Source organism: Sus scrofa, chromosome 1, assembly GCF_000003025.6.
Source record: "Sus scrofa isolate TJ Tabasco breed Duroc chromosome 1, Sscrofa11.1, whole genome shotgun sequence".
Taxonomy (NCBI): Eukaryota; Metazoa; Chordata; class Mammalia; order Artiodactyla; family Suidae; genus Sus; species Sus scrofa.
Genome location: NC_010443.5, coordinates 179,452,558 through 179,480,175, shown reverse-complemented (window position 1 = coordinate 179,480,175; position 27,618 = coordinate 179,452,558). Strand labels below are relative to the sequence as shown.

At 42.0% G+C, this 27,618-nt stretch overlaps 4 protein-coding genes and 1 non-coding gene across 8 annotated transcripts; 2 read left to right on the top strand and 3 right to left on the bottom strand.

Annotated features, from left to right (window-relative positions):
• Window positions 372-1,712, bottom strand: MGAT2 (mannosyl (alpha-1,6-)-glycoprotein beta-1,2-N-acetylglucosaminyltransferase). The gene has a single exon (NM_001128482.1). It carries the CDS (start codon window positions 1,710-1,712, stop codon window positions 372-374), a length of 1,341 nt encoding a protein of 446 aa, NP_001121954.1.
• RPL36AL (ribosomal protein L36a like) lies at window positions 2,356-3,538 on the top strand. Its single transcript, NM_213917.1, is given in 2 exon segments — window positions 2,356-2,386; window positions 3,090-3,538. A coding segment is annotated over 1 exon segment (321 nt). The 5' UTR covers window positions 2,356-2,386; window positions 3,090-3,120; the 3' UTR covers window positions 3,442-3,538.
• Window positions 4,839-18,777, bottom strand: LRR1 (leucine rich repeat protein 1). Of its 3 annotated transcripts, XM_021101338.1 has the most exons (4): window positions 17,717-18,728; window positions 13,791-13,889; window positions 10,446-11,167; window positions 4,839-7,314 (listed from the first exon to the last, which is right to left on the bottom strand). In XM_021101338.1, exons 1-4 carry the CDS (start codon window positions 17,927-17,929, stop codon window positions 7,074-7,076), a joined length of 1,275 nt encoding a protein of 424 aa, XP_020956997.1. In that variant the 5' UTR covers window positions 17,930-18,728; the 3' UTR covers window positions 4,839-7,073. The 3 variants fall into 3 exon arrangements, with proteins under 3 accessions (XP_020956997.1, XP_020957000.1, XP_020957006.1); XM_021101341.1 differs by lacking the exon at window positions 13,791-13,889 and having other exon boundaries at window positions 6,620-7,314; window positions 17,717-18,763; XM_021101347.1 differs by lacking the exon at window positions 10,446-11,167 and having other exon boundaries at window positions 7,005-7,314; window positions 17,717-18,777.
• Window positions 22,895-23,176, bottom strand: LOC102723301 (RNA, 7SL, cytoplasmic 1). The gene has a single exon (NR_110378.1).
• On the top strand, window positions 23,329-25,253 carry RPS29 (ribosomal protein S29). Of its 2 annotated transcripts, XM_021101317.1 has the most exons (3): window positions 23,329-23,489; window positions 23,720-23,819; window positions 25,156-25,253. In XM_021101317.1, the coding sequence occupies exons 1-3, from the start codon at window positions 23,428-23,430 to the stop codon at window positions 25,162-25,164; spliced, it is 171 nt and encodes a 56-aa protein (XP_020956976.1). In that variant the 5' UTR covers window positions 23,329-23,427; the 3' UTR covers window positions 25,165-25,253. The 2 variants fall into 2 exon arrangements, with proteins under 2 accessions (XP_020956976.1, XP_020956971.1); XM_021101312.1 differs by having other exon boundaries at window positions 23,720-25,253.

The following is a 27,618-nucleotide window of genomic DNA, read 5'->3' as shown; positions in this document are numbered from 1 at the left end:
ATGTAATATAAGTTTTGAAAGTGGAAAAGTGTACAAAGTTCCAGATAAAAAGATTAATAGATGCAATTTAAATAAAATTTCCCCTTTTACTGGTTAACAATGATTTCCTTCAGCAGACACACAAGAAACTTTAAAACCCAACTCACAAAGTGAAAACTTGTGTTTTAAATCTTAATCAGACAAGAGGAAAAGATTACTATATTTGGACAACTTTTATAAGAATTTTGTTGTTGTATTAAAGCAGAAACCAGTTCCTAAACTCTTTTATTCAATTGTATATCCTGTTTGGACAAATATCAAAAATAGAAGACTGTCACCTTTTGCGATTGCGTTTTTTTTTTTTTTTTTTTTTTTTTTTTTTTTTTTTTTTTTTACTGCAGTCTTCTATAACTCTTACAGAGTTCATGGTCCCTAATGTCTCCCCACCCTCCATTTTTCCTAGGTGGGGAAAGGGCTGCTGTCAATTTTTCACTGATAGTTAAAGTTTCTGGAAACATGTACTGTTTGTTACTATTTAAGAGTGACTCAATTTGGGCACTCTGTGTGGATGGTCTACAGGTTTTTTTGTGATGCATACCACAGTCTCCAGCATGAAAAATCCTAGGAACTTGAGGAACCAGCACTTTCCAAAATTTTGGAAGACAAGATACAGTCAAATATTGAAGTGTCCAGTCCCAGTTATAATCATCATAAGTACAGAAAGTGTCTGTGCACTCGATCAGCTTCTGATAGGCATCCCGGGTCAAGGCCAGACCCATATTGTGCTCCGTGGATTTCCACGTTTTCACATCTACCTTGTCAGCAACGTCACGGAAACTGCGAACGGTAGTATAGGTCCCCAGGGAGAGAACGTCACACTCAGGACACTCTTGCTGCTTTAAATTCCACATCTTTTTGAAGACATGGTAAAAGTCTGGGGCTACGTAGTGATCCTCCTCTAGGAAAAGTATGAGGCCAGCATAGTCTCGAAGGACTTTGACCCTCTCCCACACGAAATGCAGCTTCCACCACCAGTGGTGTTTGGTTTGGGAGAACTTGGCCTCTCTGTAATGGCCGAAGGAGTCGGGATATTCAGCATTAATGCATCCCATTTTCAAAGCTGCATTCTTCTCCAGGTCTCTAGGGCAATCTCTGGGGTCAGTACCCGGAAACTCGTTAGGGTACAACTGAATGCTGAAAGGAAAGAACACCTGCAGAACCGGACAGAAATCCACCCCAGCGATCAGCTGATTAATCTCAGTCGACCAGAAGTCATGGCTAAAGATGACGAGGACGTTGTCGATTCCCTGGGCTTTCCGAAGTGAGTCCAGGAGCAGTTTGAGGTATTCGGCCCGGTTGTGCACCTGGACCACCAGCACAAGCTCGCGGGGGACCCAGGAGCTGACCTTATCCACATTCCTCAACGTCTGGTCAAAGTTCAGTTGGTACACTAGGGACCGGTACCGCAGCGTCAGGTTGTCCACCTCGGGCTGCGGGGCTGCCGCGACCAGCGGAGCCGCCGAATCGTTGGAGCCCCGGCGGATGCCCACGGATATGGCAGGATGGTCCCCGGCCCGGGCGCCCGCACCCCGCACGGGCTCGGCGTCCAGCAGCGGCGGGGCGAGGGCCTCATTCTTCCTTTGTCGCCCATTGCTGCTCCAGAGGACGAAGCCGCAGGCGGCCACCACGAACGTCAAGATCAGCACCTTCCGCTTGTAGATGCGGAACCTCATGGTCTCCGGGGCCGGGAGCGCGGGCAGGCGCGTAAAGGAGCTAGCGGATCCCGCACGGAAAGGGCGGGCGGGCGGCGGCCGTGGCCTGCAGCGATCGGAATGGGCCTCCGCGGCTGCCCTCGCTAACTCATCCCTGGCCCCGGGGGTCCTGGGGCCCGAAGGCGCTCAGCTCCCCTGTGCCGCCCGGGCTCCACACATCCTCGCCTGGCAGCTGCAGCTCAGGCTGTCCCGCCGCTAGGAGCCGCGACTCAGCGTCGCCTCGGTCCTCTCCATCCGGCACGGGTCCGAGAAGCCCGCCGCGGCCCCACCGCACCCCGGCTCCGTTACCTGCGCTTCCAGCGGCCCTGCGTCCTCTGGGCTTTCATCCTTACGCAGGCACCGGACGTCCCGGACCGAGGGACGCAACCTCGTCCCACTCCCGCGGAGACTGTCCTGACAACCAGCAACTGGCTCGCGGAGCTCCGCGGCCCCCGGGCCCACACCCCTCCGGCCCGCCCCTCGGGCCGTCGGTTGGCGCTTCCCCGACGCGTCGGGAGACGACCGGGCGTCGCTGCCCGCCTCTTATTGGGCCGCGGCGCTGTCGCTCAGGCTCAGTTCCTGCTTCCGTCCCGATCCTCCTTTTCCGGTGAGGCTAGAGCAGAGCGAGACCCGGAACGTGGACATCGGTTTTACTGGTAAGCTACACGCGGAGTGGTAGCGGTCTCGACTGGAGCCCCCGAAGCTCAGGATCCCGGGGTGGCCGGGCGAACCCTGGTAGGAGAGGGAGGGCGAGGCCCGCCGCCTTGGGGGATTTCAAGAACGGGCTTCTCCCTTCCGGGAAGGGGCTCCCGCATGGCGGCTGCCGGGCCGGGAGGCACTTGTTAAGGACACGTCAGCCTTCGGGGCCGCTGAAGGGAGACCGTGTTTCGGAGGGAGAAGTCAAACCACGTTGCTGCGGTCCTCAGAGAAGGGCCGGGCTCGGCCTTGGCACCAGCTACACCGCACCCGGAGCCAGACTGGCTCTCGCGCTCACTCTCCCACTCTTCCGAAGGAGAGTAGATTATCACACGACCACGCTTTAGTTGTTGGGTAACCACGGTAAATTAAGGACCAAAGGAACCCACTTTGGAACTTAGAGTCAGTAGGGGGACCTGACTGTATAGGGCATCCTTATGCTGCTGCTCTGGCCCTTATTTTAGTGAGCCTCATTTTATCACTGCTCCGATGATTAGCCTTCTAAAGAGTTGTGCACATATATATATTTATTCGTGTGGAAAATGCGTATTTGGTGCATTTATACGTTAATGATTTCTGTAATGTTACTATTTCCATATTTACAAAACTTAAAATTTCAAAATGTTTAACGTCTGTTGCTGTATTTTAAATATTTTACCACAGTATTCATCGTGAAAACACCCCTGTTGCAAAGATGGTCAACGTACCTAAAACCCGAAGGACTTTCTGTAAGAAGTGTGGAAAACATCAGCCTCACAAAGTGACCCAGTATAAGAAGGGCAAGGATTCCCTCTATGCCCAGGGAAAGAGGCGCTATGATCGGAAACAGAGTGGCTATGGCGGGCAAACAAAGCCAATTTTCCGGAAGAAGGCTAAAACCACAAAGAAGATTGTGCTGAGGCTTGAATGTGTTGAGCCCAACTGCAGATCCAAGAGGATGCTGGCAATTAAGAGATGCAAGCATTTTGAACTTGGAGGAGATAAGAAGAGAAAGGGCCAAGTGATCCAGTTCTAAGCCTTGAGAATTTTTTTTATTCTATATTTGAGAGGAAGGTGTTGAAGCCATAGGGGGAAAAAAAATGCCTGTATGAGAATAAATACAGTGATACCTTACTGAAATCTTTTGTATTTTTAAAATATAAATAGGATCTTGTGCTTATTTTGGTTCTAAATTAAGGAAGTTACAGAATTAAGGTTCATTTCAAATTCTCATTTAAATTTAGTTCCATAAGACTTGGAATGTTGATTTATATATAAAGATAGGAGTCCCACCTCAAATTTTATAACTAGGTTATGGAGATAAATCATAAGGCAGGGAAAAAACTGATACTTTTCACATCAATTTCATATCTGTTGGGTGAGTAAATGATTATGATTGAGCTGCTGGGGAAAGTCTCAATCAGATTTTGAAAAAAGTACATGGAAAAGATAAGGTAGGCCTGTGTATAGCAGACTGGGTGGAGTAGAGGATCCAAGCTGAAGGGGTAAAAAGAGCTGACTTTTTGCAAGGGTATGGTCCAGTAGGGCATACTAGCCACATATAGCTATTTACATTAAAAATGCAGTTTCTCAGTTATACTAGCTACATGTGGTTAGTGACCACCCCATTGGACAGCAGAGACGTACAATGTTTCCATAGGTTTTTCTAGACAACCTTTTCTTAGACCTTGGTCTTTTTTTTTTTTTTTTTTTTTTTGTCTTTTTAGCCCTCACCCCACCCCAAAGCATATGGAGGTTCCCAGGTGAGGGGTCCAACGGGAGCTGTGGCTGCTAGCCTACATCACAGTCACTCGGGATCCTGTATTCCCAGGGGAAAAGGCGCTATGATCAGAAACAGAGTGGCTATGTCTGTAACCTACACCACAGCTCTGAGCAATTCTGGATCCTTAACCCACAGATGGAGGCCAGGGATCAAACCTGCGTCCTCCTGGATACTAGTAGGGTTCATTACCACTGAGCCACCACAGGAACTCCCATAGACCTTGGTCTTCAATGTAAAGCAGGAGTTGAAAATTGACTTGTAATTACAAAAAGTTCTGAAGCAAGTGAAAAAAATGGAGTCCATAACAACATGAATTCCATCCTTTGAACTTTTCAGAACATACCCTGGGAGGTACTCAAATGTTATACCCTGACTGTTGGGAGTGTTGAGGTAAGAAGTTAACTGAAAACAGAATGGAAGGTTAAACTCAAGTGAGCCTAGTAATCACCTATGGAAGGCAAGAAAGAAAAATAAGTTGAGTATTAAATGAAAAACTGAGAAAGGGAAATGAGCTATGAGAAGAGGACAAGTTCTCTTATTTCTGTATATGAATTTTAAGTTGGCTAAGGAACTTGGGGATGGCTTCTAGATGAGCAAGAATTCAAAGGGCTAGGGTATAGGAATAACTTGATTAACACTCATTCCCAAAGTAGGCTATTAACATCTGCCTTTATTGATGAAGAAATAGTCTTTCTACAGGAACATATGAAAATCAAGTGTGTACTAATTTACTCTTAAATATACCATAAAACCATTTTGAAAAGAACCACATTTTAATATGGGCATTTTATAATATTTATGGGCAATATCTCATCAGTTTATGCGTTTAGAAAATCTTAGGAAGTTCCCGCCCTGGCACACTGGGTTAAGAATCTGACTGCAGCGGCTCTGGCAGCTGCAGAGGCAAGGGTTCAATCAACAGCCTGCCCAACGCAGTGGGTTAAAGGATCCAGCATTACCAGAACTGCAGCGTAGGTCCCAGCCCAGCTTTGGCTAGCATTCAGCCCCTGGCCCAGGAAACTTGTATATGCTGCAGGTGCTGCCATAAAAATAAAGAAAAAAACTTTAAGATACTTTACTCATTTACAGAATTGCTGATTTTCAAAGCCAGAAGTGAGTCAACTAGAAGGCAGTATAAGGCCTGGGCTTAAAATCTCTGATCTGGGTTAATGGAGAGGATTTTCTCCAATTACTTTTAATCTTTCCTTTGTTGCCCGAAACCAGTTTTGACACTACTGCAATTATCTAGGAGGGAGGCTGATTTGAAGAACAGTGATAATAAGAATGGAACAGTTCTGCTTTCATTTTTCAAGATTCTTTCAAGTTGGTTCCTTTTATTTTTATTTTTTGTCTTTTTTTTTGCCTTTTCTAGGGCCGCTCCCTCGGCATATGGAGGTTCCCAGGCTAGGGGTCTAATCGGAGCTGTAGCCACTGGCCTACGCCAGAGCCACAGCAACTTGGGATCCGAGCTGTGTCTGTGACCTACACCACAGCTCAAGGCAATGCTGGATCCTTAACCCACTGAGCAAGGTCAGGGATCAAACCTGCAACCTCATGGTTCCTAGTCAGATTCGTTAGCCACTGTACCACGACAGGAACTCCTCCCAATTTTTTTTTAGGTTTTTATTTTTTCTATTAGAGTTGATTTACATTATTCTGTAGGTTCCTTTTATATACTTCTTCTGCCCTAGTTCAAATTCTCATCATCCTTTAGCTGGTACACTGCCATTAATTTTTTCATTGAAATTTAATATTACGCGACTAAAATAATAAAAAAAGAGCCCTTTACAGAATACAGAACATAGTTAAAAGTAGCAACTTCCTGCTACTCCCACACAAACCCCAAACCTTGTTCCAACCCTAAAAATTAAAAAACTTAGAAATTACAACAAAGATTACATGATTAATATAAAACCTGTAGAAACAAGTCTGTCCAAAGCAATTCCTAACCTATGTTTGGTGAATATACTATTCCATATAAGCAATAATATATCTGAAAAACACAGAAGTGCTTAAAAACTTAAATGTAGTTGCGTATCAAATTTTCACTATAGACTATGATAATCCAAGTTTTATTTTCTGCATACAGAAACTCAATTTCTTTAATCAAAATGCAAGAAGAAAGTTGATAAGAAAATTCTCTGACCAGAGTAGTTGGGATCAATATCTGTTTAACATTAAAAGATAACTCCACAACTCATTGGCGTTCCTGTCGTGGCTCAGTGGTTAGCGAATCTGACTAGGAACCATGAGGTGGTAGGTTTGATCCATGGCTTTGCTCAGTGAGTTAAGGCTCCAGCGTTGCTGTGAGCTGTGGTGCAGGTCGCAGACGAGACTCAGATCCCAAGTTGCTGTGGCTCTGGCGTAGGCCAGTGGCTACAGCTCCGATTAGACCCCTAGCCTGGGAACCTCCATATGCCTTGGGTGTGGCCCTAGAAAAAGACAAAAGATACTCCCACAACTCATTCTGGAAACACCAGGCTGAAATCAACACAAGTGCAATAAACTGATAAAAGTCAAATTACAGGAGTTTCCTAGGGGTACATCAGGTTAAGGGAGCTGGGTTTGTCATTGTATTGGCTCAGGTTGCTGCTGTAGCGTGGGTTCGATTCCTGGCCTGGGAACTTCCACATGCCACAGGCTTTGCCAAAACAACCCCCCCCCCAAATTAATGCCATAATAAAGTTAAATAGGTTTTAATGAAATTAAGATTTTACAGTCAAATGATCACAAATAGACTAATACACATTCTTCCCCTCAAGCAAGTATATAAAAAGAAAAAAAAAACAACCTCACAAAAAGTATCTTTTCTCCAATTTGACATTTAAACCATAAATGAGTCCCAAACTGGTCTGTAAACTGAGTTTCTTTTATGGTATCACTTATTACTTTAACATATCACAGGAGTTTACATAACAGGCTAGAGAACAGAAGTATGAGATAACAGGTGCTTCAGTGCCACCCATATTATCCACTAAGACCACCGTGTGAGCAACAGAGTGTAGATTCATGGTAGTAGTTCCTTGAATAAAACAGCTTAGACAGAATTTTCCACAGACACAGGTTTTTGCAGTATCCAAATCTTGGCAAAGATGGAAAGGGATGATATGAGAGCCATATGGAATCCTATTGGAAAAAAATATTTTAAAACTATTTTTTAATATGTTACCAGATTCAGAACTTAATGTGTAAAGTCATGAATTATTGTACACTAAATTATAATTATGGAAAAATAAAATTACTAATTAACTCAGTTTATTTTTTTCCAAACTGGTATGAATGGGAAAAAATACACTACATAATAGCATATAACATAATGCAAATCTAAGAGGACCTCTACTATTCCATAAAATATCTTTTAGCACTAACACTTAATAGCATAACCCACAGAATACAATGAAAGAGTCATCTATCCTTTATAGTGATATTGTATGACCACTGTAACATAATTTAAACGTATGGCTCCATCATACAATTCTTATAATGCTAATGAGAGAATTACTTAGTTCTAAAGGTGAAGAAATATTTATTTAAATGAATCCATTTACTCTCCTAGGTATCAAGTGTTCAAAAGGGAATTTCAAACTGTGTGAAACAAATTTAAAATATATGTTGTTTGGGTCATTGGTTTTACTTTACAAGCCAAGTGCCAAGAAAGCCTCGTAACCTTGCTTAAATCATTCACTCTCTCGCTTGAAACTTCCGTGGCACCCAATGCAATTAAAATCAAATCAAATTACTTTTTGCCCTCATCTACAAGATGCTGAGAGACAGTCTCTAGATTGCCTGCCTACTGTCCAGCTTGCTCCTCCACCCTCAACACAACCATACCCCAGTCACATTGTATTACCCCCACCACTCTTTTCTTTTTTGTTTCTCTAGTACCTAGGCTGACACATAATAGATATTCAGATCTTTTTCAAACAAATAAATAAAACCTACTATTTTAACTTAAACTGGAGTTTAAAACCCTGTTAGAAAGGACTGAAAAGATACACATCAAATCAAAAATAGTGCCTTACTTTTCACAAGGGATTTGGGCTTAGACTTGTTTGCAACTTTTTTTTCACATGTACTAATTTGTTGCTTATATAAGTAACAAAGTTAAAAAAAAAAAACTGTACCAGGAAGTGTCTACCATATGTTTACATTTCAGGCTATTAGTTACAGTCTAAGGATACAGGAAACAATTAAACACTGAACTTTCCTAGCTAAGATAATTTTAAATTCCACATATTTTTCTTTTTTCTTTTTTTTTTTTTTTTTTGTCTTTTTGCTATTTCTTGGGCCGCTCCCGCGGCATATGGAGTTTCCCAGGCTAGGGGTCTAATCGGAGCTGTAGCTGCCAGCCTATGCCAGAGCCACAGCAACTCGGGATCCGAGCCGCGTCTGCAACCTACACCACAGCTCACGGCAACGCCGGATCGTTAACCCACTGAGCAAGGGCAGGGATCGAACCCGCAACCTCATGGTTCCTAGTCGGATTCGTTAACCACTGCGCCACGACGGGAACTCCAAATTCCACATATTTTTCTAACAGGCTGTAACTGTTTGCAACTAGTAGATAAGGACAAATTATCAAAAACTAGGTTAATAGGTGCTGTTTTCATCACTTTGGATCTATATTCTTTTTAAAACTAGGGAGCTGAAAACATGCAACACTATACTTTCGTTAAGATTAGAGTTAGGAGTTCCCACTGTGGCTCAGTGGTAAGGAACCTGACTAGTATCCATGAGGGTGTGGGTTCGATCGCTAGCCTCACTCAGTGGGAGGATCTGGCATTGCCATGAGCTGTGGTATAGGTCAGAGACATGTCTCAGATCCTGCTGCGGCTGTGGCATAGGCTGGCAGCTATAGCTATGATTTGATCCCTAGCCCAGGAATTTCCATATGTCACAAGGTACGGCCCTAAAAAGACTTAAAAAAAAAAAAAAGAAAAGAAAAAAAAACCTCACGTCTCTAACAAGTCCCTAGGTGATGCTGATGCTGGTCAGGGGAATAGAGTCTGAGAAACAATGTCATTCATTCATTCATATGAGTTTTTTTTTTCTTTTCTTTTTAGGGCTGCACTCATGGCATATGGGAGTTCCCAGGCTAGGGGTCAAATCGGAGCTACAGCTGCTTGCCTACACTGCAGCCACAGCAATGTGGGATCTGAATCGCATCTGCGACTTACACCACAGCTCACAGCAATGCTGGATCCTCAACCCACTGATCGAGGCCAGGGATTGAACCTGTGTCCCCATGGATACCAGCTGGGTTCGTTAACTGCTGAGCCACAATGGGTACTCCCACTCATGTGTTTGTTAAATGACTAACATACTGCAGTAATGGGGGATAGACACCACATTTTGGACCCTAGTGAAATAGTGGAGAAAAAAGACCAAGTCCAGGAGTTCCTGCTGTGGCTCAGTGGGTTAAGAACCTGATATTGTCTCTGTGAGGATGTGCGTTCAATCCCTGGCCTCCCTCGGTGTGTTAGTTAAGGATGTGGGATTGCCAAAAGCTGTGAATTTTTTTGCAGATGCAGCTTAGATCTGGTGTTGCAGTGGCTATGGCAGAGGCCTCAGCTGTAGCTCTGATTCGACTCCTGGCCTGGGAACTTCCATATGCCACAGATACAGCTATAAAAAGAAAAAAAAAAAAAAAAAGACCAAGTCCATGCCTTCATGGATCTTATATTCTAGAAAATTTGATAGAAAAGAAACAAATGTTAAAAAAAATATCATTCCAGGGAGTTCCCATCATGGCTCAGTGGAAATGAATCTATCATCCATGAGGATGCAGGTTCAATCCCTGGCCTTGCTCAGAGGGCTAAGGATTTGGTGTTGCTGTGAGCGCGGTGTAGGTCGAAGATGTGGTTCGGATCTGGCATTAGGCCAGAGGCTGCAGATCTGATTCGAGCCCTATCCTCAGAACCTTCATATGCTCCAGGTGCACCCTAATGTGTGTGTGTGTGTATATATATATATATATATATACAGTCCAGGTTAAAACCTATGACAAAAAAAAAAAAAAAAAAGTCAAGTCATATAAGGGGGTCAGGGATAAAACTCTAGATAGGGTAGTGAGGAAAGCCAGGTGCCACTTTGGGCAGAGAACTGAATTAAGAAAAGTGAGCTTAGGAGGAAAAGTATTGCAAGCAGAGGTAAGGAAAAGCAAGAAGGCCAATGCAGCAAATTATCAGATTGTGCTCTGTTAAAGACTTTGTTACTCTGAGGATGATGAGAATACCAGGATGCTATCAAAGTCTTACCTATTATATAAAATCGTTCGTGCGGAAGATTCCAATAAAGTTAATGGCACTTGCAGCTTTATAACTGGAAGGACTTTTGGTGGTTCAAAAGTATTTCCAAAAAGATCCAAGTACTCAAGAGATAAATTTTTAAATTCACTAGGCAAAAATGGAAGCTTATTTCGAGCTGCAGACAAAAAACGCAGGTTTCTCAGTTGTCCCATCTTGAAAGGAAGTCGAATCAATTCATTATCATCAAGTTTTAAATCTGTAAGTTCTTGGAATTGGCAAAACTGCACGGGGAGTGCCTTAATTTTGTTCTTGCTGAGATCCAAACTCCGAAGTGACTTCTGCAGTGTAGACTGACACAAGGCGACACTAAACGTCTCCAAGTGATTGTCATTCAGGTTAAGATCTTGAAGGTGTATGAGGTCTCCAATTGTAGCTGGAAGCTTTTTTATATGGTTATGACTCAAGTCTAATTTTTTAAGGTTTTTTAAGCAAAGCATACGCATATCAACTCGGACAAGCCCACAATAAGAAGTCTGAAGGTGTTCCAAAGAATATGGGAAATTCTTGCTTAGAGGATAGTCCTTTTTGGATGTGATAACCATTTTAGTTTTAAATTTTTCAAATTCTGAAGTCTTCACTGGTGTGAGAGTTGAAAGCGGCACTGCAACATCACAGCCTCTATGAGCCAGTCTCACAGCTGACAGGAAACCCTTTAAGCTGCTGGAATTGGCCTGAATACATAAAAACAAGTTGCACAATTATAAATTCCACTTTATGTTATGTATCTATTTATTGGCCGAGCCCTCAGCATATGTAACCCACTGCGCCACAGGGGAACTCCTAAAATCCATTTTAGATAACACATGCATGCTAATTCATCCTAAATAAAATCTGTAAAGTTAAACATACAAGCGATGCAATCATTTACTGAAAATAGCTGCAAACTTTTTTTTTTTAGTATTCTGTTTTCACTACATTTCAATATAGATACCAAAAACTTTAACTTTCTGAAAAAAAATTATGTTGCAAGACATAGTCTAAATAAAACTGTTGAAAGGGGAATCATAAGAGTATAAAATTAAATGGGAAAGCACGAAAAGATTCCAGTTAAGATTTGGGTTTAAGATGAACCAACTCAAATCTCCAGTGTCTCTGAGATAGGCTGAGGTAGAGCTGTGCACTGCAAAACCCTCAAGGGGGCCATTCACAAAGACTAGAGTCTGAGAAAAAGCAATGACCCTGTTAAACGTACGGCCAAATAACACTCACTGCCAAAGTACTAGAAAATATCAAAAGCAAGAGACTGCTTCCAGGTTGACAGAAAAATCACTAATAAAGCGGTGAGTGAATTATGCCATCAATAAAATAACTAATACTTGGAGTTTCCTTTGTGGCTCAGGGGGTTAAGGATCTAGCATTGCTGCAAGCTGCAGTGTAGGTGACAGATGAGGCTCAGATCCTGTGTTGCTGTTGCCGTGGCACAGGCTTGCAGCTGCAGCTCTGATTCCACCCTTAGCCTGGGAACTTCCATATCCTGCAATTGTGGCCATAAAAAGGAAAAGAAATAACTAAAGCTTATAAGATATTTTAGAAGTTCATCTATGTGTGAAGGACTAGTGAACTTTCAGCAAGTTTGGGAAATGAAGTATGTGATCCTATTTGGTAGCAATGTGGAGCTTTGCAGAAGAGTAAAGCAATAGAAATATAGTATGGAGACAGACTACAGATGAGCTTGATGCCAAGGTAAGGAGGACAGAATGACCAGGATATGGGAAATCAATGAAGAATTTTGAGATGAAAATTATGTGACAAGAGCTAAATATTATTTTGACAGTAGTACATACACACACAAAAGAGGAGTGAGGAAAGTCTGGTTACCTGGGTGAAACAGGTCCAGCAGAGGGTATAGGTTTGCAGACTTGGGAGTTACACATATTAAATGCTGATGAACTATGGGAACGGAGAGCTGGTATAGAAGAGAAAAGGCAGAGTGGGGGTGGTGGTGGGGGGTGGAAGCCTTCATTTTGAGGATAGACAAAAGGATGCCAGAGACAAAGGAAAGGCTGAGAAAATGGAAGGTAAGCCAGTAGAGTGCTATATCCCAGATGGCAAGAAAGGAAAGTTTTTGGGAGTTTCTGCTGCAGCAGGTCCAGCATTGCTACAGCTATGGCATAGGTTGCAGCTACAGCTTGGATTTGATCCCTGGCCCAGGAACTTTGATATGCTGTGCATGAGGAAAAAATAAAAAAATAAGGTTTTATTATTATGAAGACAGTGGTCACCAGTGTCAAATTCTACAGAGCTCAAAAAGGATAAGAAATGTCAATGTGACTGGCAAACAGGAAGATCACTGAGTTTTGAGGCTTTTCAATACATCAGTGAAAGTTGAGGTCAAAAGAGACAGTAATAAAGTGGAGGCAGGAGATTTAGACTTGACTTTCCAGAAATCCGCCTATTCTATGTTTTTCATTGGTAAGACCTCTCAGTTTGTTTTTATTTTTTATTTTTAGGGCCACAATCTTGGCATATGGAAGTTCCCCGGCTAGGTGTTGAATCGGAGCTGCAGTTGTCAGGCTACACCAAAGCTCACAGCAACACCGGAGCCTTTAACCCACTGATGGAGGCCAGGGATCAAAACTGTATCCTCATGGATACTAGTCAGGTTCGTTAGTGCTGAGCCACAACAAGAACTCCTCTGTTTTTAGATAGAAGGAGTTAGTGGAAGCATAGGCTGGATACCAAGAGAAAATGAAAAAAACATTAACAGGAGAATATATGACAAGACAACTCCATTCAATACAAACATCTTAAAAAGTTATTAAATTTCTAATGTTTGCAAAGTGCTTGGCTTGGGGTTAGGGATAATCCACGTTGAACAAGACACTGTTCCTACCCTCTGGGAAAGGGGAGAGAAAAAAGTGAGATCAGGCAAAGAAGAAAGCAGTTTTTTATTCTAATGGTTTATGCATTTAAATAAAATATCCCCAAAGTGGTTCTAATTGCATTTAATTCTTTTTTTTTTTTTATACCGAATCACTGTAACCTGTGATTTAGATGGCAGATGTAGACCTATGCCACCTGCCTTATAGAGTTCTGTGTAAGAACAGCCTGAGGCTCCATCTTGGGCACAGAAGAAAACCTAGTTTTCCTTCCTGTCCTAGTCAACTTTTCTGAGACCGACTCTACAATTTTGGAGCCATTTAAGTCTGCCTGGGAAGCTGCCAGTCACTTCTTCAAACATACCTGCAAGTGTCCATCCCTATTCAGCTATGTGGGATATCAGGATCCTAAAAGCCTCTTCTTTAAAGAAAATACAGCCAATCAACTTAACCATTAATGTTATTAATACCATACCTTGCTTAGACAGATATCCACAGGAGGCTCCTTTAACCGAACAGTGGCCTTCCCCTCATCCACAAATTTGGTGAAGAATTGCTCAATATTCTCCTTTAGCTGCTTACAATCAATGGGAAAAAAGGACAAAACCAGGTACTGTTATTTAATATTTATTACAACTAGAATGTGCTAGTCACTTTGCCAGGCTTTGGTTTGGCTTTTAGTCCTTAAGCCTGAGTATTTTAAGATTTAAATTGTTTTTTGTTTGTTTGTTTTTGGCATTTCTACTCTTTATTTAGCTTCTGGTAAGACATTATTGTTCTATCTGTCCAGTACTTTTTTATTCTTATGAGAACAGAATCCTGTGTTTGAATGTTTCTTTTCTCCTATTCTAACCATGTGACTATAGTAAGAGTTGCCAATAGTAGCTACTTTCCTCCTTAACTTTAGTCCATCAGTCTAAGGTGGTCATGCCACCCACAAAATTATAAACTTCATGAAAGCAGGAATCTTGTTTCCTGTGTTCATTATTATATCCCAGGAGCCAGAACAGTAACCGACATGTAATAGTTACTCAAAAATTTTTAAGGACTGGTGTTGCTTGCTTTCTTTTTTTTTTTTCTTTTTTGGATGCCCTGTGGCACGTGGAGTTCCCAGGCCAGAGATCAGATCCAAGCTACAGCTGTGACCTATGTCATAGCCACAACACTGCCAGATCCCTTAACCCACTGTTCTGGGCCAGGGAACAAACCTGTGTCCTCGTGCTGCAGAGATGCCATTGATCCTATTGCACCACTCCTTGCTTCTGCTTTAGATTTCAATTCAACAACTATTTATTGAGACACCACTATGTACCAGGATCTGCGACAGGGAGCTTGGGACAATAATAGTAAATAAGACCAGCATGATAATTACACTACTTAAGTTGCCAATCTAATGAGAAGTAGTAATTAAACAAGTAATTATAAGCATAACAAATATGAAGATAGGGGAAGTGCAGGCTGCTAAAAGACCTTATATAGCAAAGGAATCTGGTCTAGTATGAAAGTGACCTTAAAGGTTAGAAGTGAAGGACTAGGAGATATTAGGCAAGTGAAGATACTGAGAGAAGAGAGAGGGGATAGCATACCAATAAGATGGAATGATGTGTGCAAAGTGCTGAAAGTAAAAGAGTCTGGCAACTGTGAGGAGCTAAAAGACTTTCTGCATGCCTGAAAGATGCAGTGAAAAGAGGCAAGCAACCCTGGAGGGGTAAACAGATTAGATGGTGACAGATTCCATAAAACATGTTAAGAATTTTGGATTTTAGGGAGTTCCCATTGTGGCTCAGCTGTAACAAACCCTACTAGTATCCATGAGGATTCAGGTTCGATCCCTGGCCTTGCCCAGTGAGTTAGGGATCCAGCATTGCTGTGAACTGTGGTGTAGGTCACAGACGCAGCTTGGATCTGGTGCTGCTGTGGCTGTGGTGTAGGCCGGCGGCTACAGCTTTGATTAGACCCCTAGCCTGGAAATCTCCATATGCCACGGGAGCAGCCCTAGAAAAGGCAAAAAGACAAAAAAAAAAAAAAAAAAAAAAAAAGAAAGAATCCAACTGCAGTGGCTCCAGTTGCTGAGGAGGTAGGAGTTTGACCCTGGCCCCATGCACTGGGTTAAAAGATCAGGCATTAAAAAAAAAAAAGATCAGGCATTGCTGGGGCTGTGGCTCAGATTCAATCACTGGCCCAGGAACTTCCATATGTTGTGGGTGTGGCCATAGAATAAATGTGTTTTAAAAATTTTTAAATTTAAAAAAAAATTTGGATTTTATCCTAAGAACATGATATTCACTGAATGACTTTAAGCTAGGAATATGGTAGATCTATATTTTGAAAAGTTCCCTTTAACTACCGTTTAAGAATGAACTTTGGGAGAGGGGAGAATGAGATGGAAAAAAGACAGTGGTAGAGGTAGAGAGATCCTTTAAGAAACTAGCCAGACAAGGGGCCAGGGTGATTTAGATTACAGCTGGGATGGAAGGAGGTATATGAAAATATGAAATCCACCTAGGAATAGAATTGAAAGAATTCAATAATATATTGAATGTAGGGTGGAAAAGGCTGTAAGTTTCCTGAGTGGAGCAATATACTAAAGAGTTTCTGAACACTGTCAGAAAAGCAGGTTTAGGGGTGGCAAGGAAATTTAATTTGGGGATATTTTGAGTTTGAAATACTGAAACGCATCCAAGTGAAGAGTAGGTAGATGGCTCAAGTTGGAAGTTAAGGGAGAAGACTAGCTAAAGATACAGATTTGGAAATCACATTCAGATGGATGACAGCTGAAGTTATGGGACAGAAAAGCAGTCAGTTTAAGGGCCCCAAGGCACTTCCACATTCAGCACTAATACCTACTTACTTCAGGGTCGAGGACCAAATCGCCCTAATTCAATCAAGAGATGTTGACTTGATCCTACTATGTCCCAAGTCCTGTGGCACCGTCTCTTCCATAAAAGTATCTCAAGGCCTTTAATCACAATTCATCTCATTTCTGATATTATACCACTCTGCTACTACATTTACTGCAGCACTTATAGCCCACCATTGTAAGCGATAATTTATTTCTCCCTTCTTAGTCTTGGAAAAACACTGACTAAATCAGGTTTATTTCCCACAGTATCTAGAACTGCACCCTACACATAGCAAGTCTTCAGGGAGCAATTTACAATAAAATTTTGATTAAAATTTCCACCTACTGACATAGTTTTAAGAGCGGGACCATTACAGACTCTTAAAATAGGCAGTACCTGAGCTGGGCATGAAAAGATAGATTTTAAAGTAGACAACAGGGAGAAAAGGGAGATTCAATTCTGGTTATGAATCTACTTCTGTTACCTAAGAGATTTCTAATTTATAATACATTGAGTGACATGTGGAGCTCCTCTGTGGCTCAACAGGTTAAGAATTCAGTATTGTTACTGCTGTAGCTCAGGTCCGATCCCTGGCCCAGAAATTTCCACATGCCATGGGCACAGACAACAACAACAAAAAATGCTGGATGATTTCTAAAGTCCTTGCAAATGAGAAAAATTATATGAATTGATTCCATGAATGGGGGGAATTATTTAGACTTTCACCTACTTACATCAAACATTACGGTAGTTCTAAATGAAAGATCCCCGTTCCTCCACTAAGTATTCACTGTGAAATGCAACACTTTAAGGGAAATAATCCCAGAAACAGTATAAAATCCAGTCAAGTGTCACATGCAAGGGTGAGTGATAAAATGTCCCCTCAATTTCATTACAGTATGCAGAAGTGTATTCTAGCCGTTTTCACAAGATAACGAGCCTGGGAATCAAGGTAAAAGAATTCTATAAAACTTGTGCTTTAGAAAGTCTATTTCAACTTCCAACTTCTTCTAAAGAGTTTACTACTGCTATGTACATACGAAAAACCCCGGATGCAAGATGCAACCTAGGCATTACTGCTTTATTACTGTGCTAATTTGGTCTAGAACTTAGATACATCATCCCACAAAGAGCTCAAACAAACAAACCAAACTAGAGAAAAGACTGGGAGAAAAAGAATCTACTGAACCAAAGTGCAGCCATTTTACTAATCCTCCAAACTGGACTGATACTTCATCACGTATAGCTTCGTTTCACGTAGGCCGAAATTTCAAAGGCTTTAAAGGGGCAGCGTTGTCATCTACTACTAAGCGGCAAGGCTGTCAATCGAAGTCGCAGAAACGAGCAAGAAAAATAATGAGAACATGCACTTTCAAAATCTTCCCTCCTTCAGGTCCTTAGGGAGCTCAGGACCCGGGGTCCGGGCGGTGGTGGTGCGAGCTCAGGGACAGGGCGCTAAGGAACCCCCAAGACGAAGCCCAACCTAGGGAACGGTGGGGTGCTCAGGACAAGAGCGCCCGGGTGCCTACCCTGGCACAGCCTGCCCGCCCCCACGCACCTCATAGCGGGTCCCGCGCTTGTCCTTCAGGGTGGAAATGAACAGGCAGGCGGGGTGCGGGCCGCCTCGCTCGCCCCCCGCCCGGGGCCGCGGCTGAGTCCTGGGCGCCTGCTGACAGAGGCTCAACACGGCCCGAACTCCCTTGCCACGGTTCCTCAGCCCCAAGGCCGGCAAGTGCCGACTGATCACCTCTACTTCGCAATACAGCTTCATTTAGCCCAAGCTCCCGCCACCAACTCCCCTTTCTCTGCTTTGAAACTTCCCCCTTCCCGCCGGGCCGCGCCGCCGCCGGGGTCCTCGAGCGCGCGGCTGTCCGGCAATCTGCCTTCTTAATCGTAGTGCCAAGGTCTCGGGTTTTCTTCGTGCGGCGTCTTTCGCGAGTCCTGCGAGGGGCAGATGGCGTCCCCTCTCCCTTGCATGCGCTGTGGCTGCGGCTCGCGGAGCCCGGAAAGGGATCGCCTGAGGGTTCAGGCCTCCTGAAACCGGCGATCGGCGGGGGCACCGCGTCCTTTCTCGGGAGCGCGCTCGCTGACGGCCGCAAGTGTTATTGTCTGGGCGGAGTCCTAGTTTCTGCTGTTGACACTTAACATGCTTCCGCTGCACGTGGGACTCGAGTTTCCGAGAAAAGTCAGCTGTGGGTCTTTTGGGGGGTGGGGGAATCTTTTTTTATCTATGCAGCATCCACGCTTGGAATGCGGCGAGATGCCCAATGCTAGGCAAGGCGTGGCACTCCCCGGCGCTGAAGGGCTGATGTTTTGGGGGGATTTTGGTTTTTTTGTTTGTTCGTTTTTGGTGCTCCGGAGGGACACCTGCCACGTCAGAAGGGGTATGACAGTATTTGACTTGGCTTCTGTTGAACAAATTTTCTCTTTGCAACTCCTAGTGGGTTGGATGGAGTGACTGGCTTAACTGCATCTGAGACTTGGAAAGACCATCCAGACCCCATACACACACTCTTCGGACTCCTTATTCCATTTGCTAAGAAGGGCCAGGCTCTGGGTGGGGCGAGGGAGGCCATCACTCTTAGGGTCGTAGTAGTCTTGCGCCCCGCCCCCTTAAGTTTTGCATGCTCACCTCACCCTAGACCAGGGCAGGGATCAAACCAATATATCATTTTTAAAAATCCCACATGTATCACAACACTGTAAATCAACTATACTCAGTAAAACTTTGAAAAATGAAAAAAAAAATTCCACATGTAAATGATAACATAGAATGTTTGTCTCTGACTTCACTTTGTATGATAATTTCTAGGTCCATCTATGTTGCTGCAAATGGCATTACTTCTCTTTTTTTGTGGCTAATATTCCATTGTATGTATGTGCTACATCTTATGTACCCAATTCTTTGTTAATGGATAGTTAGGTTGTTTCCATGCCTTAGCTATTGTAAATAGTGCTGTGATAAACATTGGGGCGTATTATCTTTTAAAATTACAGTTTTGTCCAGGTAAATGCCTAGGAGTAGGATTGCTAGAACACATGGTAGTTCTATTTTTAGTTTTTTGAGGAACCTCCATACTGTTTTCCACAGCAGTTGTACCAATTTACAGTCCCACCAATAATGTAGGAGGGTTCCCTTTTCTCCACACCCTCTACACCATTTATTATTTGTAGACTTTTGATAATGGCAGTTCTGACTGGTGTGAGGTGATACCTCACTGTAGTTTTGATTTGCATTTCTCTAATAATTAGCAATGTTTATGTGCTTCTTGGCCATCTGTAAGAAATACACAGGGAATTTTAAATTGGGCTACAGTTTTTTGTTTTTTGTTTTTTTTGACAAAAAGAACCGCCCCCAGAAAAAAAGCCAACCTTGAGATTTGTTTTCCTTTTGTAAAGTTAGTTTCTCTCCTTCCTGTCCTACATACCATACTCATTCCCTTTTCTGTGTTTTGTTTATACTAATTAACCTTATTAATTTTTCATAACCCCAGTTCAGTTTCCACCAAGCTTTCTTTAATATCGCGATTTAATTTTGGGAGAGGTTGAAAATCCAATTGCACTTAAAATTACCTTCCATTACTTTTATTTCCCCAGGTTTCTGTGCATGCCAAGCATTCAACAAGTAATTGAGTATCTCTGGCTTCCCTAATTTGTGCTCACAGTACACTTTACTCATTTAGGTTTGTAGCTCGTGTGGGCTCAATCCAGTAAATCACAGTGATGTCATATTCTTAAAGAGAGAAATCACAGTCTATGGATAGTGTAGATCAGTCTGCCCTAGTACATTGGGACCAGATCTTGGAGTTGTGTTTTTTTTTTAATGGTAAACTTCATCTACACTAAATAACGCTAAATTCTTATCCAGTATACACCTAAGCATTAGGCTTTTATAATGCTGTCTTGACCCTGTTGACACTCATTGGTCATGTTTTGTGTTTTCACTAGATTTCCTAATACCCACCTTTTCATTCTTAGTATTGCCATATCAGTTCAGAACTGCATTACTTCCCTCCAAAATTTTTTCTGAACTTAGAAAGTCTTCTTATTTCAACACATTTCTTCAATATTTATGGTGTTCCCTATGTATGCCAGCACCATGCTAGATGATTAAAAGGCAAAGATGAGTGAGTTCCCTGTTGGCTCAGCAGGTTAAAGACCCAGCATTGTCACTGAAGTGGCTCTGGCCCAGGAACTTCTGCATGCCGTGGTGTGGCAAAAAAAAAAAAAAAAAAAAAAAAAAAAAGAGTTTACTTTGTTTAGGAGAGGTGAGTAAACAAATAATTATTCAAAATGGAATAAATGTTAAATTCGAACATTAGAAGAGTATAAAGCAGCCAGATGATGAAAGCATTTTTTTTTTCTAAATCAGATCCTTTTAATATTAAAGTTCTGGAATACCATTGAAAATTTTCAAGCAGGAGATAAAATTTAGGTCAGTTTAAGAAAGGCTACTGTGGTCAGTGAAGAGATTAATTTGGAGGCAGAACAAGCCTATAGGTAGCACTATCAGTTATGAGGCTAGTACAACAATCCACTATCCACCCTGCTGCCAAATTAAATTTCCAAAGATGTCTCTTCACCACAGAATCCTAAAATATAAATATGTTGAAATGGATATATATATATATTTATTTATACATATATAAAGGTTCTAACATTGAAGCTAGCTCAAGAGAGATGTAGATCTTTAAATGGAAAAATTCCGGATGTAGAATCACAATGATTTTGAGACTAATTTAAGGAACAAAATAGGTGATATCTTGAATAATGGTGTCTTAACATGCAGATCATTCAGATGTGCTTAAATTTAAAAAATAATGTATATACTCTGTGCTGTTAGACTGTTTCAATCTTGTAAGTATTTTTTTCCAAAAGGAAATATTAATAGGGCTTATGTGGACTAGAATATCATGGTACATTTTTTCTTCTTTGTACTTCATTGTATTAAAGAAAAAGGAAGGAAGGAAAGAAGGAAAGACTCAGTATGTATTATAATTGGGGAAAATGTTCTAAAATAAGTATTTAAAAGCCAAATACAAAAGAGTAATAAGAACCTGTAAGAAGAGTATAGGATTAAGCTGAAAGCTCTTTGTAAACACTGGGTTAAAATGGACTTTTAAAGCTATATTTTCAGCTTTCTTATTGAAAAAGAAATCGATAATTCCATCAGTGGAGAGGGATGGTGCTATGTTATTTTAACTGTGACTGGAATAAAAATTATGAGCAACTTGAATATCAAGATAGTTTAAGAGATTGTTATTATTCAAGTGTAACTAATTGATTTTTGTTTGTGGGTGTTTTTTCCCCCACTTTTGAATGAGTTCACTTCTTTAGGCTCAAAGGATTATATATTAAAGAGTATTGAAAATATTTATGAGATTGATCTCAGAATCATTGTAATATTTTAAAAATTACAGAGACCACCAAGCAGGAAAGATCCGAGAAGGCAAATGTGAGATTAGCTTTTGAAAGACACATGGGTTTTGGAAACTACCCATCAATGAAAGATTCCAGGTAAACTGTAGAAGCTTGACAATTAGACCCTCTACAGCTGGGCTTTAAGTTAAAATCCCCTTTCAATCTTATCACTAAGCCTTTTGGACTCCTCTCTAGTTAACTCAAAGTTGTTCACCCTCCCCAAGCTTTTTCCAACTCCATTCTTGACCTCAAATTCTTCCTCTCACTATTTCTTCCCTCCATCATGTGTAAACCCCACTCTTCACATATAGTGTATTTCAAAGACCCCTCAAGTGAAGCTCGTGCTGGAATTAATCTCTTTCTTTCTCCTCTTGTAGTCTATTAGTACATCTGTCATTTAATATAAAATGTCCTAAGAAACAAAAAAACAAAACGAAAAATCCAGAACGAATTGCTTATTTAGTTGTATACGTGTCACTGAGTGGCAGAAGTTGAATCTGGAAGAAAGGGCTCTTAAAAAAAAAGAGAGAGAGAGAGAGAGACAAAATGAAAGGAAGGGTTCAGGTAATAATACTATTTTCCTCACTACATTTGTTTTGAGAGCAGGATCAAGCCATATCTGGTTTTTCAGTCTCTGACTTGATTCCTTCATTATGTAAAAAAGTTCCCAATTTGGATGGGGAATTTCATAATCCTGAAATAACGTACCTTTAAGAGGTGTAGTGTTTCAGTTCTAATGTAAGAATTCATGCATAAAAGTTTCCTATATTTTGCACCCTGTGGTACATTTTATATTTCTAGTTAAAGCTCTTATTTTAGATTCATACTTAATTTTTCGTTTATTTACAGACATTATAAATGACCACGTGGATTTTAGAGACTTTTTCGGCAGATTATTAGAAGGCGTGTGATTCTTGCTAGTTATTTTGTTACCAGATCATTTGGTCAAAGCAACATACATTGGATATTTACTTGTTTCTTAACTTTAAACTTAACTAACTACACTGAAATATTAAACATCCTAAGTCTCATGTCATTTTTCTGGAATGGTGTGTGTCAATTAAAAATAAGTTTGAAAACGTATTCTGTTTAAAAACAGGAACTCCTACCGTTGACTCCTAGTTATTACAGTTGATTTTAAGTTTTTTTGCTATTTTATCCCAGTAGGGGTCAGTGTAGAGTTGAGGCAAACGTCCTTTTTCCTTTACGAGTTTAAGACTTTAATTTAAAAAAATGTGAAGGATTCTGAAGAGGAAAATAGCAGAATACTGAGATCAATTATTTGAGGGTTCAAAAGAAAAATTTATTCCAAAAGAGACGGGGTCTCGCTATGTTGCCCAGGCTGGAGTACAGTGGCTATTCACAGGCGCGATCCCACTACTGATCAGCACGGGAGTTTTGACCTGCTCCGTTTCCGACCTGGGCCGGTTCACCCCTCCTTAGGCAACCTGGTGGTCCCCCGCTCCCGGAGGGTCACCATATTGATGCCGAACTTAGTGCGGACACCCGATCGGCATAGCGCACTGCAGCCCAGAACTCCTGGGCTCAAGCGATCCTCCAGCCTCAGCCTCCCGAGTAGCTGGGACTACAGGCGCGCGCCACCGCGCCCGGCGGTGGCAGAAGGCGCAAGACAAAACTAGAGGCTGCGGTGTGGTGACGTCATCAGCAGGGCCCGCCCAGACTATTTCCATGCTTCCTCTTCACTCCCACCCCCGAGGAACAGCGTGGCCACACTGCGCACGCGTCACTGGTCCGCACTGCCTTCTGGGTAAACTGTGTCCAAAATTTTGAAGAGCGCATGCGTGCGCTAAGTCTGTCCTTTTGCCTCGTTGCAGCCGAGAGAGCAAGATGGGTCACCAGCAGCTCTACTGGAGCCATCCAAGAAAATTCGGTCAGGGTTCTCGCTCTTGGTGAGAAACAGAATGTCGCTTCAGGGAAGGGTTCCTCTGGGGCGCGACGCTGCTTGAAATAGAATGGCGGAGCCCCGCAGGTTTGCGCGTGGGGGGAGACGGAATCGGAGCTTGATTGCCGCCATTACAGGCCTCTCATGGGTCTTTGGTGACCAGCAGTGTGGGTGGTGGCTCTCTGAGTGCCGAATTGTTTACTTTCTGCGACTTGCGTTAATTTTTTCTATTTGCAGCCGAGTCTGCTCAAACCGGCACGGTCTGATCCGGAAATACGGCCTCAATATGTGCCGCCAGTGCTTCCGCCAGTACGCGAAGGATATTGGCTTCATCAAGGTATGCGTCCGCGGGCCGCATGCTCCTATTTCTGGGAGAGGCCAACAAGGGGTAGTTCCTTGGTGTGGGCTTTCGGCCAATGACGTTTTCTGCGTTTAGTTAGCAGCGCTGTTCTTGGTAGAGGATGACACTGTTCAGGGTTTGTGGCAGCCATGTGAATAGAATGGCGGGGATGCAGTGAAGGCCTTAAAAGAAGTCTTTGTAATCCCATTTTACCATTTTCGCCAGTTCGAGGTGCCGTGTAAAGTGTGTATAAAACTATTTACTTTTATGAAACCATGCTAAAATTCAACATTAGATCTCTAATCCTATCTAGCTATTTTTAAGCAAAGTACATGAGTTGACCACTGTCTTGAAATGTTGAGTTACGAGTTAGCGTCATGTAGGGGAATGAGCTTGAGGTTTGGGGCCATGTATGTTTTTTGAGGATTCAGGCAGGTAGTCATAATGACTTGGGTCACGTGTCTTGAAGCAAAGGTTTTACCTGTGGAAGCTAAATGGCAGTATTGTTGCAAAAATTAATGTATATATGAAGCTCAGAGGTGAAAACATTTCTTATTGGGTCTTTGAGCTGCATCTCTGGCCTTTTGATTCATAGTTAGGCCTCAGTAATTAAGTAGAACCTGCTTCTCTATATGTGCTTGGGAGTTGCCTGGTGGCTCAGTTGCTTAAAGATATCTGGTGGTGTCACTGCTGTGACATAAGTTTGATCCCTGGTTAGAAACTTCACATGCCGAGAGTGCAGCCAAAAAAGTGTTCTTATTTTGGTGAATTACTGTGGGTAATAATTGTTCATGTGACACTTATGTGACAGAGGCAAAATATCTTGAGCTTAAACTTTTGGCTTGGACGAAATGCTTAACAAGTACATGTTTTGTGTTACAGTGTGGAAGTTTAAATAACTTGTCAGTAGCATAACACAGATGAGAGAGTGGCTTCAAGTCCACTAAGTTTGTGACCCATTTCTCAGATGTTAGGATTAAATGAGTTATGAATGGCTCCTAGAATAGTGTCTGGCACACATTGAGTACCAAGATATTACCCATGTGATTAGTTACTTAATGACCATCTTATGTAGCAGTGTTTTTCTAGTGGGTAATTTCTTTGAGCATAGAAGGGGGAATATCAATAATGAAATTCACTGACTAAAATATAACAGATGTGTGGAGCAACTTGAAGTAGGTGTTTAGTAAATCTTTAGATGTTGATATTTTGGGTGGGTCAGATTTTCAGGTTAAACTCATTCTATAGTGAGCCATTTTTCTGAGAATAAAACGTTTAAAAGCATTTTGAATTAATTCATTTTTCTGTCTGCCTTTTTTTTTTTTTTTTCCAGTTGGACTAAGCTTCCTTGAATGGGTCATCCAGGACATCCACCTTATGCAGAAACAATGTTAGTGCTTTGTATATAAAATAAACATTTAAAAATACTAATTATGAGTGTTTTAGTGTGAATGGAATATCAGTATCAAGATCGATTGCTACAGTGTCATCCAACAGGAGGGAAAGTGCCAATGGAAGCTGAAGTGGAAAAAAGCGTCTTAACTGATGGTGGTTAAATTAGCTGTGAAATTTTAAACAGTTAAACACATTGCTAGTGTACCTCTTAAAGCCTTAAAAGGAGCTCATGGAGGTTAGGGACACTGAAGTTTAGGTTTTTAAGAACATCATGGTAAATCCACCTCTACTAACTCTGAGTCTCAGTAGTATGACCATGAAATTTTTTTTAATAAAATAATAGTGTTGCTGGGGAAGTGTATTTAGGGTGAACAGAATGAGGTGGATAGAATATTGGGAAAAAAGGTTGAGGTAGGAAAAAATTTCTGTGATGTTGCAGATTGAGTGGGTGAGAAACTGCCAGCTGAGCAGAGGTAAGTTTCTTAGGTGAAGATGGGGGAGGCATATACATAATTGATTTACACAGGTGTCTTTGTGCCGTGTGTTTAATTTGGTTATGAGAATTTGGGGGAAGAGATGGACATTGCTCTATTGGGATAGTCCTAGGTGATTGCTCCTTTAAAACCTGTATTCTTTGTTGAGGGGATGTCTGAAGGGGAACATTGCCTATCCAATCCTGACCCTGTGGTGGGGAGGAAGGTTGGTATGGTCAAGTGGTTTTCTGTATCTTTTATATTAGGGATTGGATAATTATATTTTAAAATGTATGTGCCAGACATGCTAAATGCCTTTTTTTTTTTCAAGTCTTAGAATTTTGAGGAAATTGAAATTTAGAGATTAAGCAGTTTCTGCAAAGTCTTCCCAAGTAAGAAAGGGATTAAAACTGGACTGAAACTCAAATCTGACTTCAATGTTAATATTCTTAATAAAACACTTAGGGTTAGAGGCTGTACGTCTTGTTCTCAAAGATAATCATATGATTGCAAGCACTACTATTTTTATTTTTGATTTAATATTTTTACTTTAAAAAATTCTGCATGTTTGAGGAGTGGGAAGGGAGTGCAGAGGCAAGGGATGGATGGGTGGGGTGGGATAGGAACATTTACCACAGCAAGTAGCATGATACCTTACATAATAATAGTAGGTCCTCTATTTATTTATTTTGGAGGTTCCCCGCCTCTACAGCCACAGCAATGCCAGGTCTGAGCCCTGTCTGTAACCGACATCACAGCTCACAGCAATGCCTGATCTTTAACCCCTGAGCAAAGTTAGGAGTCCTGTGTCCTCGTGGATACTAGTCAGATTCTTTCCCCTGAGCCATGACAGAAACTCTGGTCCTCAACTGTCGAGTAAAATTAAATTCCCAGTGAAATCTCAGTAATGGCTGATAGCAAAATAGGATAGATCATGTAGAACATTTAAAACAACCTTGGAGCACGGAGATTATAATACTAGGTTTGGGTCACCTGAGTTAGGGCTAAATGGGGTTTGTTAAGGGTTTTTTGTTTTTGATTTTTTTGGGGGGCTTTTATTATTAAGGACTTTATTTAACTCATTGGTAAAGCCAGTAAGATTTGTCTACCAGTTTAAAGGAGAATTCAAAGCATCATGCTTAATAGGTGAATCAATGATTTTGAGATTAATTTATAAATAAGTGTAAAACTGGCCTTTTCAGTGAGGGGAGGGAGATGAGTTATCCAAACAATTTGCATGTCTGTGGACAAGTATCACGTACGCACAATATGCAGAGTTATAAAATAGTTCAAACACAAAGGTTTAGGGTTCTTCACCCCAAGATTGTGCTAGACAAAGCTCTTAAGTTCTGTGAAAAACACCCAGTAATTTTTGTGGTCCATTTTGAAGTGTTTCACAGTTTTTTTCCATAGACTTCTTTTAAAAAAAGGCACAGCACTTTCTGCTTTCTTTAATCAGAAAAATAAGAAAGAACCATGAGAGCAATGGTTTCTGGGAGGGAGACCAGGTATCTGGAGACTCAACTCTGGGTATCAGGCTATAGAGCAGACCCCATCCCTGGCCAGTCAGGACCCCTGGAGGGCCAGGGTCCTTGTGAACAAGCACAGAGGAAGACTTGGGCCTGGATATGGGTGTGTGTGGGGTTGGGAGGGGAGGATACGGGGTGTGGGCCAGGCACCTCTGTGGCCTCCATGAACCAGGGTGGTACCAGGGTGGCACACAGCCAAGTGAGATGGCGCACAGAGCACTGGGAGGAGCCTGACCAGGGCATCCCAGGTGGCCGATGCTGTTCTCCACCTTGTGCCCAGGGCTCCAGAAGCACCAGTGTGGGGTGGTTCTGAGTCCAAGTTCTGGGGCAGGGGGCGGGGGGGTGACCCTAAAGAACAGGTGTGAGACAGGTGGGGGTCTCCACAGACTTAGGCTTTTG

What these genes read in the sequence shown, in the direction of transcription:
- MGAT2 (NM_001128482.1), bottom strand. Translation starts at nt 1,712, where the DNA reads ATGAGGTTCCGCATCTACAAGCGGAAGGTGCTGATCTTGACGTTCGTG.
- LRR1 (XM_021101338.1), bottom strand. Translation starts at nt 17,929, where the DNA reads ATGAAGCTGTATTGCGAAGTAGAGGTGATCAGTCGGCACTTGCCGGCC. An exon ending in AGCGCGGGACCCGCTATGAG is followed by an intron (nt 13,890 to 17,716) that starts GTGCGTGGGGGC and finishes GATTGTAAGCAG; the next exon opens with CTAAAGGAGAATATTGAGCA. An exon ending in TGGATATCTGTCTAAGCAAG is followed by an intron (nt 11,168 to 13,790) that starts GTATGGTATTAA and finishes TTATGTATTCAG; the next exon opens with GCCAATTCCAGCAGCTTAAA.
- RPS29 (XM_021101312.1), top strand. Translation starts at nt 23,428, where the DNA reads ATGGGTCACCAGCAGCTCTACTGGAGCCATCCAAGAAAATTCGGTCAG. An exon ending in GGTCAGGGTTCTCGCTCTTG is followed by an intron (nt 23,490 to 23,719) that starts GTGAGAAACAGA and finishes TTCTATTTGCAG; the next exon opens with CCGAGTCTGCTCAAACCGGC.